Here is a 17,863-nt window from a genome sequence, read left to right as displayed (position 1 = left end):
ATATATCCATATGTATGTTAATAAGAGATGTTTTCTTTTTTATTATAAATGCAAAAAACTGAAAAGCACAAACCGTCATACAATGCAAGTACATTGAGAGGAAATAGTTTAGTATTTGTAATTATAATTACATATTACTATAATTATAATTATTACTATAATAATTATCGTAACAGTAGTTAATATCAGCAGTATTATTCATAATTATAACAATATGTAATTATAGTTACAAATACTAAACTATTTTCTCTCAGTATATGTCGATAGTTCGACAAATACTTTTTAAATGCTTTTAAAAAATATTTGTTAAACTGTTTATAGAAACTATGTTCCAAAATGTATTGTAGTACTGCAAATCTATAGTGCACGTAAACTAAAGTATTTACAGTAATGATAAGTTTATTCTTCAGTTTTTTACACTTATTATAATCGTGCATGTTGGTAATGTTGGTATAAATTGAGCGGTTGTAAGATTTGAACAAAAGAATATTAATTTCTTAAGCCAAAAACACAGAAAAAACGTAATAAAATAGTAAAACGTAAAACATAATAAGTGAATTGGCCAATCACAATAAAGAACGTAAAGTAATAACTGTGATACTAATTCACTTATTGTTTATGTCTTATTGCATTATGACTTTGCATGAGCTTTATTAACATATATGAATTTACATGTTAATTATATTACTCACAAAATTTGCGAGAATTTTATTCATTTAATGTTAACTGGATTATAAGACGAGTTTTTAAATTTTGAATAGGATTTTATATATTGGAGATGATTTGATAATGGTTGAAACGTTTGTACTTTATTGACTAACAATAAGATTATAATTTATAATGATTAGTATCGCAATTTTGTGACATTACAATCCAGCCTCATATGGCATCGTATATTATCTTGTTTTAATTATTTGAGCCTTCAATCTTCGATCTATTATTTTTTTTTATAAAAAAGATTTGAAACTTATCTCTCATAAAATTATGTGTCAATAGAGTTTAATTTTAATAATTTATCTTTGATAAAAATAAAATATAAAAAATGCATATAGGATACTGATATTCTTAATTTATTTTCGTAAAATTATTTTTATTTGAGAAATTTTCTCAAATATGTACGATTTTTTTCTGTCTATCTTTGTCATCTATATAGATGTGAGAAACAACAAGGTTATACATTAAAAGGAGACGGTATGATCATAAAATTTAAACATTATAAGCAATAATCTCGTAGTATATAATGATTTTTTTATATATACGACCAATTTATCTCAACATGGTTCTTCGACTTTTTTGGAAAATGATAAGGTGCGATAAGGCATACCCATATTTATAATTTATAATTATTATAAACGAATTATTAAATATTAACTGTAGAGGAAATTTAATTACATCAATTAATTCTGCAGAAAAGGAACATATAACTTTTTCTCCGATTGTACAAAAAATAAAAATTAGGATTACGAAACTCATTCCAACCCAGAGTACATTAATAAGATTAGAAAAAATTTGAAAAAATTAGACATACGTTTTTCTTTGTATCTTTAACTACAGAATCGATTGGTGTAATCAGTTTCTTTCTACAGTCAGTATTTAATATTTATTTATAACATTTGTTACAAAAATTATTTTTGTAATATGCTTTTTATATCACATTTGGAAATCGACTTAAAAAATCTGTTTATAGGCATTTGCATATATATATATATATACAAAGATTAATCTTTTCATCCTTTTAAGTTTTATAATTTTAGAATAACACAAAAGAATATTAATAGAAAAGTCAAGCTCATCGAAATAATAAACAAATATCTGTAAAATGTCATGTGGATGAACAAAATAATTTAATATTCATTTATTAAATAAAAATTAGCTGTAAACATAAAATTAGCAAATACTGCGGAATACATTTTAACTTCTCTTAATTTTCATTAGCTGTAAATATAAATTAAAACAAAGAATGGATTGTGAGTTAGACAAATTTATCCGACTACAAACATAATTAAACAGAGCTATAAAATAATAACGTCACAGAAGCTAATAACAATTATATATCAATGAATAAATTATCAAATAATAAATTATCAAAAGTCGTAGAAATTAAAATGTAATTACTGGTCATTGTTAATCATTTTTGAAAAATTAAATTAAACAAAAATTAAATGTTAATTTAAATAATTTTTATAACTAATTCTTATTTAAAATAAATAATATTTTCATTAGAATATCATAGAACAAGAGATTAAAGAATTAGATAGCAATAAGAAGAAAAATGAGGAAAGATATACGAGATTATGATTAAATACAATTAAGGAAAACATATACTGCGGAAGTTGCGGGGAGAGAAAGAAAAATACATGAAAAACAAGGATGACAGAGACAAATTCCAGGATGCATGATAAGAGAGAAAAACAGGATTAAAAGTAAAAGGATGTAAGCAGGAAGAATAAAACGTCTAGAACTGTATATAAGAAATAGATAGTAAGCAATAAGTAATAAAAAATAAAAAAAGAAGAAAATAAGGATAAGTAATTTAAAAAGATTTAAAAAGTTGTAAATAAATAAAAGTAAAAAATATTTTGTATTGCGACAGGACGTGTATGTTAGATTTTTATCTAGTCGAATAATTATAAGAGACGACACATGCGTGTAAAATAAATTGTAACCGAATTCTTGTAAACCGAAGTATAAATTATTTTGTTGTTGTCTTAATTGTATTGTTAATTATTTTACTCGTTCAACATCGTTATTGACATTCATTTTATTGTAGTAATAAAATGCATTCACTAATTTATCTTTCGTATTAAAAAATCTGTATTGTAATCTCTTAATTCATTAAAGTTCTTTATTAAATGATTATATATTGTAAAAGTCTAATTACTCCGCTAATAATCTTTGTTCTACTTTTTTAATACATTGCACGCAATCTGTCGTTGATTTCGCGAACTTCTTCACGCATTTATTAATAGAATGTAAATCATGAATAAAAATATAAAATAAAAATAAAAAGCTTTTTAGTTGCATAAAATCGGTTCTTGGCCGTGATAAAGTTTAAAATAAAGATCATAAAAAATCTGTATTTACAACATAAATGCCAATGCGTATTAAAATAATTTTGATATAAACAAAAAAAATGAGAAAATTTATAAAAAGCAAAATTTAAGAAATAAATAAAAGTCTTTAAGAGCCAAAGTTAGAGGTTGCAATTATAATTTATATATAATAAATTATAATTGCAACAACATTCAGCTTTGACTCTCAAAAGGCTTTTTATTTTTATTTAATTTACTTCATTAGAGTCTATATAATTTTTATTGTAAAATTTTATTTTATTAATTATTTAAATTAATTACAAAAAATTACTATTGATAAGCGTGATATTTGATATTGTTTATTGGAACGAACAAAGAATTGGATACAACATGAATAAGACCGTTTTGCAAAATGCTTATACAAAAATGCTACAGCGATAAAATGGTATATGACAAAAGTATCAGAGCATGACATTATCTAAATGTATACCTTATACAAAAACTTATAATATAAAAACGAATACAAAATATTACAAAGGAACTCGTGAACAAATTACAAAACCTCGAGAACTCTAATTATAATCTTAAAATTAAAATCAACAATGCACGATATATATTCACATAATTCTGGCGCCAAATGGTGATATTATTAAAACGACGAAAAAATAATGAAAAACAAACAAGTCACAAGAAAATTTGTTGAAGCAAACTCTCGTAATGTGCATATTGTAATTTTAAATAAAGCAACCAACGCACAGCGCTAATAAAAGCTGGCGAGACGTCGCATCGCGCGTTCCGCTTATCGAGGAGCCCATTTCCTCACAAATATCAACCGACGACGAGCGATGTAGGAAGGGTGTTTTCTCGGTTTCGCCGGCTCGAGTAAGAGAAATATGAATAATAGCCGGTACTCACTTGCTAGATTTACGGCAGCTATCGGCGAGGCCTTGATACGTGTTGGTCGACGTCATCTTGGAGGCGAGATCGAGCTCCTGCACGAAGGACTGACAACGAAGATTCGTTGAGAATTTGCGGCTACTACCGACCGAACTCTGCCGGATGAGCCAGGCCAGGACTCTCCCTTCCCACCAGCCGTTCGGAAATCAAATGCTGTCGCGACGCGCGATTGGACGCCCGCGCTGCGATCGCGAGTGACGTCATACCGCTAGTCAGTGCAGCAGCTAAATCACCGAATATCTAGGTATCAATCATACAATTTTTTTCTTAAGATGAAAAGCGAAAAGTGAAAATTTTAACCAGTTAAGTTGAAGTTAATGGAGAAATTTTTCACTTTTCATTTTTCATTTTTTGAGAAAAAAATTCCTAGGAAAAAAGTTTCATGATTGATATCCTGGATAAAGATAATAAGATTTGTTATTTGCGTTGTTTGAAATTTCAAAAAGTCTTGCACTTAAAACAAAATAATATATAGTATATTCGAAGTTGAAAGGAGGAAAAGCTAAAATGTTGAGTACAAAAAGTGCAAATAGATTGCTATTTATTATGAGCTCTGTTATATAAAACTAGACAAAACGATAATATTTTAAATATTATTAATTAATATATATAATAATTTTTCTTGTAATAATACAGAGGAAACTTGCACAAGGAAAGATTCAGGGCTCCTATTCTTGAAAAGTATCGCATACGAAAAACTAGGGACATGCTATAATATGTGTAACGCATACTATAGTTTTAGAGCATATAGACATGAGTGAACATTGTGGTTTAAGGGATCGATTTTGTATCTTGAAATGAGGTGAAAATTACAAAAGTGGACAAATTTACTAGAGTACTAATAATTTCATTCAACATCTAGTAAATTTGTTCACTTTTGTATTTCTCACCTTGTTTCAAGATACAGAATCGATCTTCAGAATTGTGGATTACATGAATTTTCCCGAAAAACTAGACTGGAAAATGTTGGTACTAACAAAAACCTCTAGATAACACGATTTTAATTTGTACAAATTAAGCTGCATTCAGGAGATACCATTCGCGCTATGGACGCAAACGCTACAATGCTGTTTTTGAAGCCAATAGCGCGATAGCATTGGAGCATTAGCAAAGCTCCATGAACGATCCTAACATAGTGTTGGTAGCGTTTAACTAGAGAGATATATTCATCGAGGTTAAGTTAATGTAGGAGATTCTGTTTTCAATCATCAATCAAACTTTTCCCTATAATTAAAATTTTTGTAAAGTATTTGTAACGTAAATTTTTTTATTTTCTCGTAGTGAATAACAGAACGCAATCTCAATTGCAATCTCTATGATAGCTTGCCGCTAAGTCGAAGTGAACAATGTAGAAACTAGATCAAAAAATTAATAGTTACACTAAATAAATTAATCAGATAAAAGAAAGAATTCTTGAGTATCCGTTATCGATTTCACAAGAAGAAGCATATCTACATCTAATAAGGATCTTAAGCATCTGTAGCAGAATATCCTACCGCGCAGGATATCTATACCGCATTAGTAACTTTTTTCTGTACACGGGAATTAAAAATTGCCAGTAACAAGATATCTCTGTGACTTTCACATTTAATAAAATCAAATACACAAGTTGCACTTCGCAGAAACTTTGAAAAGTTAAAGATGATACACAAGCAAGATTTACGTTCACTCCAGCCTAGTGGCAAGCTATCAGCAAAGATTAAAATTGAGATTGCATTCATTATGATAAAATTTGAAATTCACACATTACGTACATATGTTTACTTTACAAAATTCTAAAGAGAAAAATTTGGTCACTCGAGAATAGAATCCCTTTTAACATTAATCTAACTTTGACGAATGTTAAACGGTACCAATGCTACGCTAGAGTCGTTCACGGATTTGAAAACGCTATCAATACAATATCAATACACTATCTCGGAAGAAATAGCGTTGATAGCGCGCAGTTGTGACGTAACACGCTACCATTAGAGACGTCATGATCGTGTTTCCAGCGCTAAATAGCGCGAATAGCGTCTCTCCGAACGCACCTTTAGGCTGTGGTCAAAGTCTCGTTACAAATGCTTTGAAGCATTTAATGGATTAATTAGAAGAAAGAATTTTACAAACTGACCAATTAAAAAACACTTCAAAGCACAACATCATGTTGACCGTATCCTTAGTAATACTGGCCTAGTTTCCACCGAGGATTTAAATCGGATCAGAATGTAAGAACCAATCAACTATCAAGTATTCCCTTATTACAATCAAACGAGGAGAATGCTTGATTGTAATTGATTGGTTTTAATTAGAATCCTATATATAAGAGGAGCGACATTCATCCCCCACTACTACTTTCAGCACATGTTCAGCACCGCCATATTTAGCTCGCTCCAGTTGACCAGTTGACCAGTTCCCATGAATCTATTTAACTTCATTGTTAGAAACGTCATAAACGTCAAGATGAGGTAAATATTAATGTTCTTATGTTTTCTTATTAAATAATGCAATTAAAAATGTTACAAAAAGATAAACGGCATATTGTATACAATTAGTTTCTATTTTGCCAAGAAATATTTTGCAAATACACAAAGATACCTAACATATCTATTTTAGGTATGTGTATGTACCAGTTCAATCTACAATGGGCAATAGCAGTAGTGGATTAAGAAATAGGCGTAGAAATCGACCAATTATAGTTGAATGTGAGAAAAATAATCGACTATGATTAGTCGATTTCTATGCTTACTCTTTAATCAACTACTATTACTGTCCATTGTAGACCATGCATAACAGAAGTTGATTAAGGAGTAAGCGTAGAAATCGACCAATCATAGTTGATTATTTTTCTCACATTCAACTATGGATTGGTCAATTTCTACGTCTGCTCTTTAATCCACTATTGTTACTGCCCATTGTAGACTATGCATAAGTAAAACCGGCCTTATAAATGCTAATATGGCTTTCTGATTGGTTCATGCATTAACTTAAGCTCATCTCGAATCTTGGGCAACGTCTATGGATTCCGCTTTACATGTGATGGTATGTGTACAAGAAATAGTAAAATCAGAATTTATCTTTCAATTTAGAATTATTCTTTTTCCTTTTAATGTGAAGGGAGAAAGATAAATTTTAAATTAGTTCAGCTAAAAAAACCTATAATATTTTTTTCAGATCACGCATCAAAAAGTGACTAATGTATTAATGTAGTATACTTGTATTGATATTTAAAATGTTGTTTACATACAAGTATCATGCATGGCTAAATAAATGTACAACAATCATTAATAAAAAAAAACTAGAAAATAAGCGAAAAAAAATATTTGCAATATTAGCAATTCATGAATTACAAAAAGAAATGGAAAAAGATTATCATGAAAAACGCTTTTGTGTTGAACCAATATTTAAAAAACGCCATACTCATGGATTTTATCATTCAATTTTTCCAGTCATGTCATTAAATGAAAGTCAATTCAGAAACTATTTTTGCATGACGGCAACACAATTTGAAGAATTATTACTTTTAATTACTCCTCAAATCACCAAACAAACAATGATTCAAGAGCCAATTTCTGCCGAAGAATGGTTATCAATGACAATAAGGTTAATCTAAAAAATTATTTAATTACATTTGTTTTTTTAAATATATTAATAAATTAATTATAATTTTTATTGTACAGATTTTTGGCATCTGGTGATTCTATGACTTCTATGTCTTATCAATATCCCAATGGCTTGACAACTGTGAGTGATATTATTGAAGAAACATGTAATGCTATATGGAATAATCTTCAACAGCAAGTACTTCCATCTTCTTTAGCAAAAGAAGATTGGTTAAACATTGCACATGATTTTGAAGAATTATGGAATTTTAAACATTGTGTCGGAGCAATTGATGGAAAACATATTTTAATACAGGTATAATATTATGTATTGCATTGTTTATATATATTATGTAATGCATTGTAAATATTATAAATATAAAAATTAAATAGTTATTTATTTTTTCAGTGTCCTAATAATTCGAGTTCATCATATTTCAATTACAAAAATAATCACAGTGTTGTTTTGCTTGGAATATGTAATGCAAAGTATATCTTTACATTTGTGGACATTGGAGCTTATGGTCAACGTAGTGATGGTAGCATCTTTAAAGGTTCCTTGATTGGACAATCTTTTCATAATAAACAAATGAATTTACCAGAACCAGAACCTATTACATCGGATGGACAACCTTTACCCTACATACTTGTGGGAGATGAAGCATTTCAATTGTCAGATTATTTACTTCGACCTTATCCAGGAAAAGAAAATCTAACTCAAGATCGAATGATTTTTAATTATCGTCTTAGCCGTGCTAGAAGGACAATTGAAAATGCTTTTGGCATTTTAGTGAGTAGATGGAAAATTTTGAGGCGACCAATTATTTGTAATGTTAAACAAATAATGAAAATAGTTCAAGCAATAATATGTCTCCATAATTGGCTTCGCTTGCAAGATGTTGAGGAGAATCAATACATATCTCCATCAATGATTGATCAAGATGATCCAAATGGTTTAATTCTTGGTTCTTGGAGAAAATACACTGAAAATAGTGCACTTCGTGACATAACTAAATGCGGTACTAATACCAGTAGTCGCCAAGCTAGACAAATTCGAGAAGAATTTTGTCAATATTTTAACAATGAGGGAGCTATATCGTGGCAATTTGATCACTGTTAATATTATAGATTTTAATTTATAAATTTTATGTATTTAATTATATTTAATTAATGTATTTAATGATATCAATAAAATAGTAATAAAAAAGAACATATAACATAAAGATAAAATAATATATAATACAATAAGTAAAAATTATGCATGTTCTGCCAAAGCATCGTATATTATATCTAAAAACTTTTTCATTATTTTTCGCCGTTTGCGTAATCCCAATTCTCGCAGCTGGCATCCTAACATTGACAAAAAAGCATCAATTTCATCTGGAACTGGAATAGGCGGAAGATTAACAGGTATATCGTTATTGTCGCACAATGCATTTGCAATTTTGTCTATTGCACTGGCAGACTTCTCAAAATTACTCTTCTTTCTTTTATTGCGGGGTCCACTATCTAAAAAGAGTCAATATAAATTATAAAAAATAAATCACATTACATTTTATGTTCAATCAATACATACTTGATTCGTTTTCAACATCTTCAAAATCATCTATCTCAATATTACTATTGGTGCTGTAAATGTTAAAATTATCAATTATTAATTATCAATTATTAATGTCAAGGGTTAAAAGCACAACAGCAAATTGATCTATACTAAATGTTTTAGTTTATGTATAAATATAATAGATGTTTCGATCAATACATTCAGATCATTTCCAAATTTAATACATGATACATAAAAAATAAAAAAAGAATGTTTCTGAGATCTATGTTTAGATATAATATCCTACTATAAAACCTGTATAATCAAAACTTATGTGATCAAAAATTAAGTATTTTAATACATAGATCTCAAAACCGTTCTTTTTTTTAGTATTTTAGTATTTTAGTATTTTATATTATATATTAATATTGAAAATAACTTGAATGTTTGATTAAAACGTTTGTTATATTTATGTATAAACTAAAACATTAGCATAGATCAACTTGCTGTTGTGCTCTTAACTCTTGACATTTTAATAATTGTTTTTATACAATTGAGCGATAATTACATAGATTAATATTAAAATTATCATTACAAATTTTATCAAATATGCTATTTTTGATATTTATATAAAATATATAATTCTTACGTTTTCAACAAGCAAGAATCTCGTAAAAATTCCATTGAATCATAATGAAGCCATTTCTTTCCATTATTTTTTCGAGTAGATCCACTGGCTTCTGATCTAATTATTCGGCGGTATGTGTCATGTAAGCTTTTAAATTTTGTTTTGGCTTCATTGGCTGTAATTTTCCCATTTAAAGCATTTGCTACTTCTTGCCATAAATTTTTTGTAATTTTTAAGTTGCGTAGTGATAATGGAAGTTTATAATTCCAAAGAGGTTCTCGTAACTGAACTTCTAAAATGAGAATTTCTTCATCATCATGACTAAGTTTTGTTTTTAAACCTTCATCTGAATTTCTTCGTTTCTCACAAGAATTTTGTTCAGATAAGTGTATCGGTGTAACAAAATCTAAATACAAAACTTAAATATATTAGAAACAATAAAAAAGGTTTTCACATTATTTTGGTACAATTATTATCAAATTTATCACCTGTATTCTTCTTGTGCGATTGCACTGTTATTATTTGTTTTTTATCTATGCTTGACACTCTGCTTTTTATTATGGTCATTCCATCATCTGTAAAATATTAAATAATATATATTAAATTAAATAATAAATAAAAATATATATTAAATAATAAATATAATAAAACTAGCTTTTAATGTATAACAGTAATAGGATCTAATTTACCTAATAAAGGATAAAAATATAATGTATCAGGTTCAGTTATGTATTGTGTATAGCCTTTTAAACAAGCATGCTTCCCAATATCTGCTTGCTCGCAGATCATTTCACATAACCCGCATGTTTGTACAAGATTAAGGGATTCATTCTGAAAAATATATTAAATTTAATACTACAAATATTTGTAAAAAACTTTTAATTTGTTAGTATTGTTATTATTACCTTTAATTTTCATATTTTTTAACTAATTATAATCTTTCAGTCCTTGTAAAATTGAAAGGTTACAATATATATATATTTAAGATTATTTGGTTTGTATGATATTATTGAAGATCGTAAAATATAGAAGATATAAAAATTAATATTTTACGTACGTCAGAATCCATTTTTTATTTCGAATCGGGATAATTAACAAAGATTCAGCGACGACGCTAACTGTTAGACAAATTCAACTTCTTTAAAAGTACAATTTCATACAGCTAGTTTCACTGGCGAAGACTTCCCATTACATCGTAAACAAAGCCAGCGTTCAACGCTCTTCTTTAAAGCTCTCTTAGGGTAAAATCACACGATGCGGAAAATGACTATCAACGTTATTCTGCGTTATTTCGAATAGCGCTGATTAGTTGCTTCTATGATATGATGCATTCTCTATCCGCACCATGTGATTTCATTCTTACTTAAAGACCCTAAAGCGGAGAGCACAGATTTTCACATAACGCATAAAACATGAGGCATAAAAAAAATCAATCGATCAAATTCTTTTATTTTACGAAAAGGAAGGAAATAAAGCATTTTGTTTGGTTCATTTTCTTATGTCTTATGTGTTATGCATTATGCAAGAGTTTATGCTCCTTATAGTATAAGGCCAGAATTAGACTATGCATTGAAGATTGAGATTAAAGATTAAAATTTCACCAATGAAGACAAAGAAATTTTGACTCCTTTTGTTCTGATTGATCAAACATCAATCTTTTAATCTTTAATCTCATTCTTCAATGCGTAGTCTGATTCCGACCTAACAGAAATATAATACAATGTGATCGATATATTTCTCTGATTGGCTGGAGTAATTCGTGGTAGCTGCCATATTGAATTTATTATCGATATACTCAATATCGACTCCTGCTATGGAATGAGGTTAGTAAATTCATCCTTCAATGTTTTGTGAATATTTATCTATTATTTCATCCTTTGCATTGAATGTTACATATCTTACGTACAAAATTTACATCTATCGTCACCATGCAATGAATTGCATCACATGTAGCTGTAGTAATAACAATGTTATTACTATAAGGCCGAAATCAGACTACGTATTGAAGAATGAAATTGAAGATTGAAAGATTGAAGTTTGATCACCAATCAGAACAAAAAGGAGCCAAACCAAAATTTGTTCTCATTGGTGAAATTTTAATCTTTAATCTTCAATCTCAATCTTCAATTCATAGTTTGATTCCGGACTAACACTCCCCTCTTTAAGGTCGCAGCACAAACTTTTGCATAACGCATAAAACCGATTCTACAATAGTTGCAAGCTTGATCGCAAAAAGGTTTTCACATTATTTTGATACAATTATTATCAAATTTATCACCTGTATTCTTCTTGTGCACTATTATTATTTGTTTTTTATCTATGCTTGACACTTTTTATCTATGCTTGACACTCTGCTTTTTATTATGATCATTCCATCATCTGCAAAATATTAAATAATATGTATTAAATTAAATAATAAATAAAAATATATATTAAATAATAAATATAATAAAACTAGCTTTTAATATATAACAGTAATAGGATCTGATATCTAATAAAGGATAAAAATATAATGTATCAGGTTCAGTTATGCCAATATGAAGCGTTGATTTCAAAATGCAGTTTCAAATTGGCTGTCGCAACAAATTTGTGATCAGCTTGTAACTAATGTAGAACCGACTTAAGCCCATTCCACATGAACTTAGCTGCATAAACATATGCATAAAGAAAATCATCCAATCGTATTTTACGTAACCTAAGTGAATCAACTAATCTTTCCTCCGGCGGAAAGTATAAACTCTTACATAATGCATAACACGTAAGAAAATAAACCAATCAAAATCCTTCGTTTCCTTCCTTTCCATAAAATATAGAACTCTAATGGCCATTCTACAAGCCATTAATCATAAATCAGCAGTTAGAAGTTGGAAATTGACGATTGTGATTGATCACAACTTTTAACTTCTGATTTATGATTAACGTGTAATTGATTAAATTTCTTATGGCCACAGCATAGATTTTTGCATAACGCATAACGCATAGTGCATAAGCGAATTAGAATCTTTCTTTTTCTTCCATTCCATAGAAAGGAAGAATTTCGATTGATTGATTTCCTTATGCGTTATGCAAGTCTGTGCTGCGGTCATTATGGCCTTTTACAATAAGTCATTAGTCATAAATTAAAAGTCAAAAGCAAAAAAAAATTGACTGTGATTAGTCAATTTTTAACTTCCGACTTCTGATTTATGATTAATAGCTTATTGTAGAAGACTTATTATGCTTTATGTGTTATGCAAATGTCTGTGTTCTCCTCTTCCCATGAAAAAAAAGAATTTCGATTTGTTGATTCCTTTATGCACTATGTATTATACAAGAGTCTGTGCTGCAACCATTAACACCACTTATACATTGTCAAATTTTAAGAATTGGAGTTTTAATACGCGAAACTGCACAATAGTTTACAACAGAATGGTGTAAATTGATAAATAAGATACTTTATGTTGAGATACAGCAATAAAATTATTTTAATTTTATGTATAATAAAATCAAAAAAATTTCATTAAGATATAGGAAAAAGTAACATGTAAATAATGCTTTTAATATATTAAATAAATTATAAATTTTTCAAACAGTTGAGCTGCACTTTTTTTCATTATTTTAAATGTTCTTATGTTTTCTTCTTGGGGTCGATTCTGTAATTTGAGTGAGATCGCTCACTTTTCGCACTTTCATCTCACGTGAGTTTGTCTCGTGATTCTGTAACGAAGTTAGCAAACGAGAATGGATTAAAATGGATTGAATTTTTTTCTATCCGTGCTTATTTTAAATAGCGAATACTTTTTTTGTAGATTTAATTGGATTCAATTGGATTCAATTATTGGGTGTCCGGAAAGTTCGTGCCGATGTTGAAGGAAAATTGAAACACAGAAAATTTTGATTTAATATATGTATACTAAAATTTAAATTTTAGTCGGCACGAATTTTCTAGACAATCCAATAGGTGCAATTGGATTGAAAGATTGCATTTCATTCAAAATTTTAAATTGAATAGTATTCACAATGCACAGAAAAAGTTAATATTATTTTAGATTGAAAGGCATAGATATGCTCCATGCAATTCCTATAAATGAATAAAAATGCATTCAAGAGTGAAAAGCATTTATTTTAACATTCGTGAATCAATATTTCTGAAAATCTGAATTCATTTCAATTCATTTCAATCCTCGTTTGCTGAATAAAATATGAAAAAACTAGATTTGTCGGTGTGGTGAAAAATGTGAAAATGTGAAACGAAATATAAGACGCAATTCGATTCACGCTCACAACACTTAAAAATCATTTCCTTGTTTGTCAAATGTTAAACGAAGACAAACGATGCTCATGAACGTTAATTGTAAGGATGAATCGGACTACGGCCATAAAGTTCAATTTATATCTAATTTTTTTTCAATTCTAGAATTGAAAACAGATGAATAAGTTGAACTTCGATTAAAAGTAGTTAAAAGTAAACAGTGAGTTATGGAACTGAGTCTAAATGATTTTCTGCCAATATTTACAAAGTCAATTCTGTTGAAAATGAATATCTATAAGCATTCTTCGTGTAATTCTCATATGTGGTTCAAAAGCTTCTTCATCTTTTTCATCCAATAACAAAATTGCTACCATGTATATTGCCATTTGATTTGATTTTTGTCTATTTTTTGTGCAAAATTATATATTTAACTTTAAAACTGTCAATTCAGTCGGCTGTGATTCCTCTCTCGCTCTATTTCTTAATTTTTCTTTCTCGAATCTCACTATTCGATAAGAAATTTCTTGTCGAACGAACTCCCGTGAGATTGCTCGTAATTGCACCATAATGAAGATTAGGGAATCACGCGATATGAAATGGTTCATATTTTCAGCATGATAAAAGTTAGAGAATTGATTGACCCTTGTTGCAGTAGATGACACATTTAAATGATATAGCGAGTTAACACCATATTGATTTTTAGTTCCTCCTTTTTGTCAGATTCACTTCAGGTGGCAGCACAAATCAACGGAGGTCAACTTCAATACATGAGAGTTTGAGGACCCCGGCTGTTATTTCATGTTATTTTGACGGTTTTGTTGTACATACATCACCGAAAACGTCCGAAGGAGAAAAGAAGAGAACGGCGACGCGGCGATGTTAAATCAGGCAGTGGTCGAAGCACTTTATTCGGCGACCTATATCGAAAACTATTTGGATTGCGTGGAAAATCTGCCAAATGATTTGCAAAGGCACGTCTCCCGACTACGAGAGCTGGATGCTACTTGTCAAAGTAAGTTCGATCGAATTTTAAAAGTTCTTTTGGAACAATAATCAATACTTGTTGCTTTCTTATAATTTCTGATAATTTTCCATGTTGTTTTTTCCGATAGAATGGATCATTTACACTATTTACAATTTGCAGGGATCTCTGATAGCTTTATACAGTATTAGTAATTTATAAATATAATGCGTTTTAGACAACACAACAAAAATTGTTCGAAGTAATTCGAATTTCCTTGGATTTTTGTTATTCAAATTTAGAATTTAGAAAAATAATAAATATCAGTAACAGTATTGAAGATCTGTTAGAAGATCTTTCTTCAATTGTAAGAAATAAAAAAAAGTTATTGCATTTTATTTAGGATTTTGATCACATTTTTAATATTGTTTCTTGAGATAATTATTGTAACTGTATATCATAGTTTATATCATGTCTTGATGATTTTATTTTACAGCATATCTCCATGAAGTGGATCAGCAACAAGAGGTATTACGAAATGACACAGATCCTATAGTAAAAAGAAGAGCATTGATGAAAGTACAGCAAGCTCTAATTGCAGCACAGGAAATAGGAGACGAGAAATTACAGATTGTTCAGCAAGTGCAAGATCTTATTGAGAATAAATCTAGGCAGTTAGAAGTAGATTATCGAAATTTAGGTATGACATTTTGCAAATTTCTGATGTTAATAAATTGATATAAAGATTAATTCTAGACATCAATGTCTCTATCTACTTCTTATCTTATAGACTTTGGAAAGGAACAAGAAAGCTCAGAATCAGTTCGTGAATCAAATATAAACAACAGTTCAAATAATGCAAGCCATGCAAACAACTCAGAACGTCAGCCAAAACGTGCAAGAAGAACAAGGACTGAAACTTTGATAGAATCAGCTCATTCTATGGACATGATGGTTGGAATGACCGAAACAAGATCTTCGACATTATCCAATACAACCAATGGAAATCAGAAAAAGACAGCAGCGACGGCTACTGGTAAAAAGAAGAAACGAAAATCTCGGCAAGGCAATCAACAAAATCAGCATCGTGAGGATACTCCGCCGCCACCAGAGGATGATCTCGCTATAGATCCCGATGAGCCGACTTACTGCCTGTGCGATCAGATATCATACGGCGAGATGATCCTTTGTGATAATGATTTATGTCCCATCGAATGGTTTCATTTTTCCTGTGTTTCTTTGACGACAAAACCTAAGGGTAAATGGTTTTGTCCCAAGTGTCGCGGTGATAGACCTAACGTTATGAAACCCAAGGCGCAATTCCTTAAAGAATTAGAAAGATACAATAAAGAAAAAGAGGAGAAGTCATAGCAAAAACAAGGCGATGAAAGATTTAAAAATTTCACAAAATTTAATTGGACTTAATCGAGACTTTTGTAAGATAATTTTTAATTTCGACTGTAGATGTGAATTGTAATCTATAAAAAAAAAAATTTTCGTTATATTTTTTGTTTTTTCTCCATTTATAATTCTTAATTGTAGAATTATAATCAGAGGATATTATATTTTTTGCATTTAAATTATAAAAAATGAATATATATATATATTTATGATTACACACACACACACACACACACACACACACACACACACACACACCGCGCGCGCGTAGAAAAGGGGGAGGGAGAGAGAGAGAAGTCCCTATTATGAGATAATTTTGAGTAAATGCTAGAAGTCTATAGGTAGAATTTTAAAAAATAATAGGTTATTTTAAAGAGAATTTAATAAGCTTTAAGACAACGTTACATAAAATTTAATTCAAATTCCATTTTTTTTTAAATTAAAGAAATGTAAAAAGTGAGCAAATAAAAAAATTGTGCTCCTAATATGCCCCGAGAAATCAATAGTAAAACGCAAAGTATATCAGTATTGCAATTAAAAAACTTTATTTACTTTTATTTAATGTTTCTGAAATACAAATAAACACAGCGTGCGCGAAAAATGAGCATAGCAATAGATTATATCAGAACTTGTTTTCAGATAGTTGGAATTAAGCAGATATAGGCATATTCGACATTCATTCGGTTGTCTCTTTTATTATTACAATACATTTATACTTAGCAACGATTTTCACTATACATAGGAGCATGGGTTATTCATAGGAATATCTGGGTACCTCATGTTACAGACGATTTCCATGCCTTATTATGGTTTTACGATTATCAAATCTAAGTTCTGTAATTAAACAATTCAATATATTTCATATTTTTCTATTAGTACGACCTTACTCTATCACTACAGAATGAATGTATTGCCAAATATTTATTTATTAAATAATAAATAAGATTTAAATGCTCATCTCAATGAAACTTGAAGACATCCAAATTCTAAAATTTTTGTTTTACAATGACTACAAACTAATCTAATAATGAATAGTTTTTAATCCAAGAGCAATAAATTCATGGTGGAACCAATAGATATTAGTTTAGCAGAAACGACGCCGTCTCATATTAGGGGACTTTCCTCCCCCCCCCTCTCTCTCTCTCTCTTTCTCTCTCTCTCTCTCTCTCTCTCTCTCTATATATATATATATATAATATATATATAAAGAGAGATAAATAAGTCACAGTCTATGTTCAAATCATTTCTTTCGTTGATATCAATTATAAAATATTCATTTATTAGATTATTAGAATGTATTAAAAAAAAATAAAATCTTTGCAGAAGAAATAGTTCAAAAAATATACGAATTGTATATATACAATATAAAATTATAAAATATGTAATGAAAAATAAAAATATGTAAAAATAACTATAAAATAACGAGGGATTGAAATAAACATTTTACAAAAATATAGTAGAGAAAATGAAATCCATTATAATAGTAATATTTTGTACATCTCCAGTTTCTTTTGTTAAAATTTCGTTATCCT

General features: G+C 29.0%; 4 protein-coding genes across 4 annotated transcripts in view; 2 read left to right on the top strand and 2 right to left on the bottom strand.

Moving 5' to 3' along the window:
* Window positions 1–4,118, bottom strand: part of LOC108692508 (microtubule-associated protein Jupiter) — a 130,548-nt gene extending 126,430 nt beyond the window's left edge. Inside the window, exon 1 of the mRNA XM_018200798.1 lies at window positions 3,948–4,118. Within this exon, the coding sequence (XP_018056287.1) occupies window positions 3,948–4,003 (56 nt within the window). The 5' untranslated portion in view covers window positions 4,004–4,118. The remainder of the gene's footprint in view (window positions 1–3,947) is intronic.
* Window positions 4,119–7,276: 3,158 nt separating this feature from the next.
* Window positions 7,277–8,690, top strand: LOC108692488. Its single transcript, XM_018200761.1, has 3 exons — window positions 7,277–7,571; window positions 7,649–7,886; window positions 7,980–8,690. The coding sequence occupies exons 1-3, from the start codon at window positions 7,327–7,329 to the stop codon at window positions 8,688–8,690; spliced, it is 1,194 nt and encodes a 397-aa protein (XP_018056250.1). The 5' UTR covers window positions 7,277–7,326.
* Window positions 8,691–8,825: 135 nt separating this feature from the next.
* On the bottom strand, window positions 8,826–10,917 carry LOC108692487. Its single transcript, XM_018200760.1, has 6 exons — window positions 10,796–10,917; window positions 10,428–10,569; window positions 10,227–10,313; window positions 9,760–10,144; window positions 9,147–9,199; window positions 8,826–9,079 (listed from the first exon to the last, which is right to left on the bottom strand). The coding sequence occupies exons 1-6, from the start codon at window positions 10,805–10,807 to the stop codon at window positions 8,826–8,828; spliced, it is 933 nt and encodes a 310-aa protein (XP_018056249.1). The 5' UTR covers window positions 10,808–10,917.
* Window positions 10,918–14,733: 3,816 nt separating this feature from the next.
* On the top strand, window positions 14,734–16,354 carry LOC108692497 (inhibitor of growth protein 1). The gene is made up of 3 exons (XM_018200776.1): window positions 14,734–14,981; window positions 15,427–15,630; window positions 15,721–16,354. The coding sequence occupies exons 1-3, from the start codon at window positions 14,846–14,848 to the stop codon at window positions 16,299–16,301; spliced, it is 921 nt and encodes a 306-aa protein (XP_018056265.1). The 5' UTR covers window positions 14,734–14,845; the 3' UTR covers window positions 16,302–16,354.
* Window positions 16,355–17,863: the final 1,509 nt, after the last annotated feature.

The sequence above is a fragment of the Atta colombica genome, unplaced genomic scaffold, assembly GCF_001594045.1.
Source record: "Atta colombica isolate Treedump-2 unplaced genomic scaffold, Acol1.0 scaffold73, whole genome shotgun sequence".
NCBI classification, from domain to species: domain Eukaryota; kingdom Metazoa; phylum Arthropoda; class Insecta; order Hymenoptera; family Formicidae; genus Atta; species Atta colombica.
The sequence above is the reverse complement of the archived record's forward strand: the minus strand, read 5'-3'. Positions and strand labels throughout refer to the sequence as shown.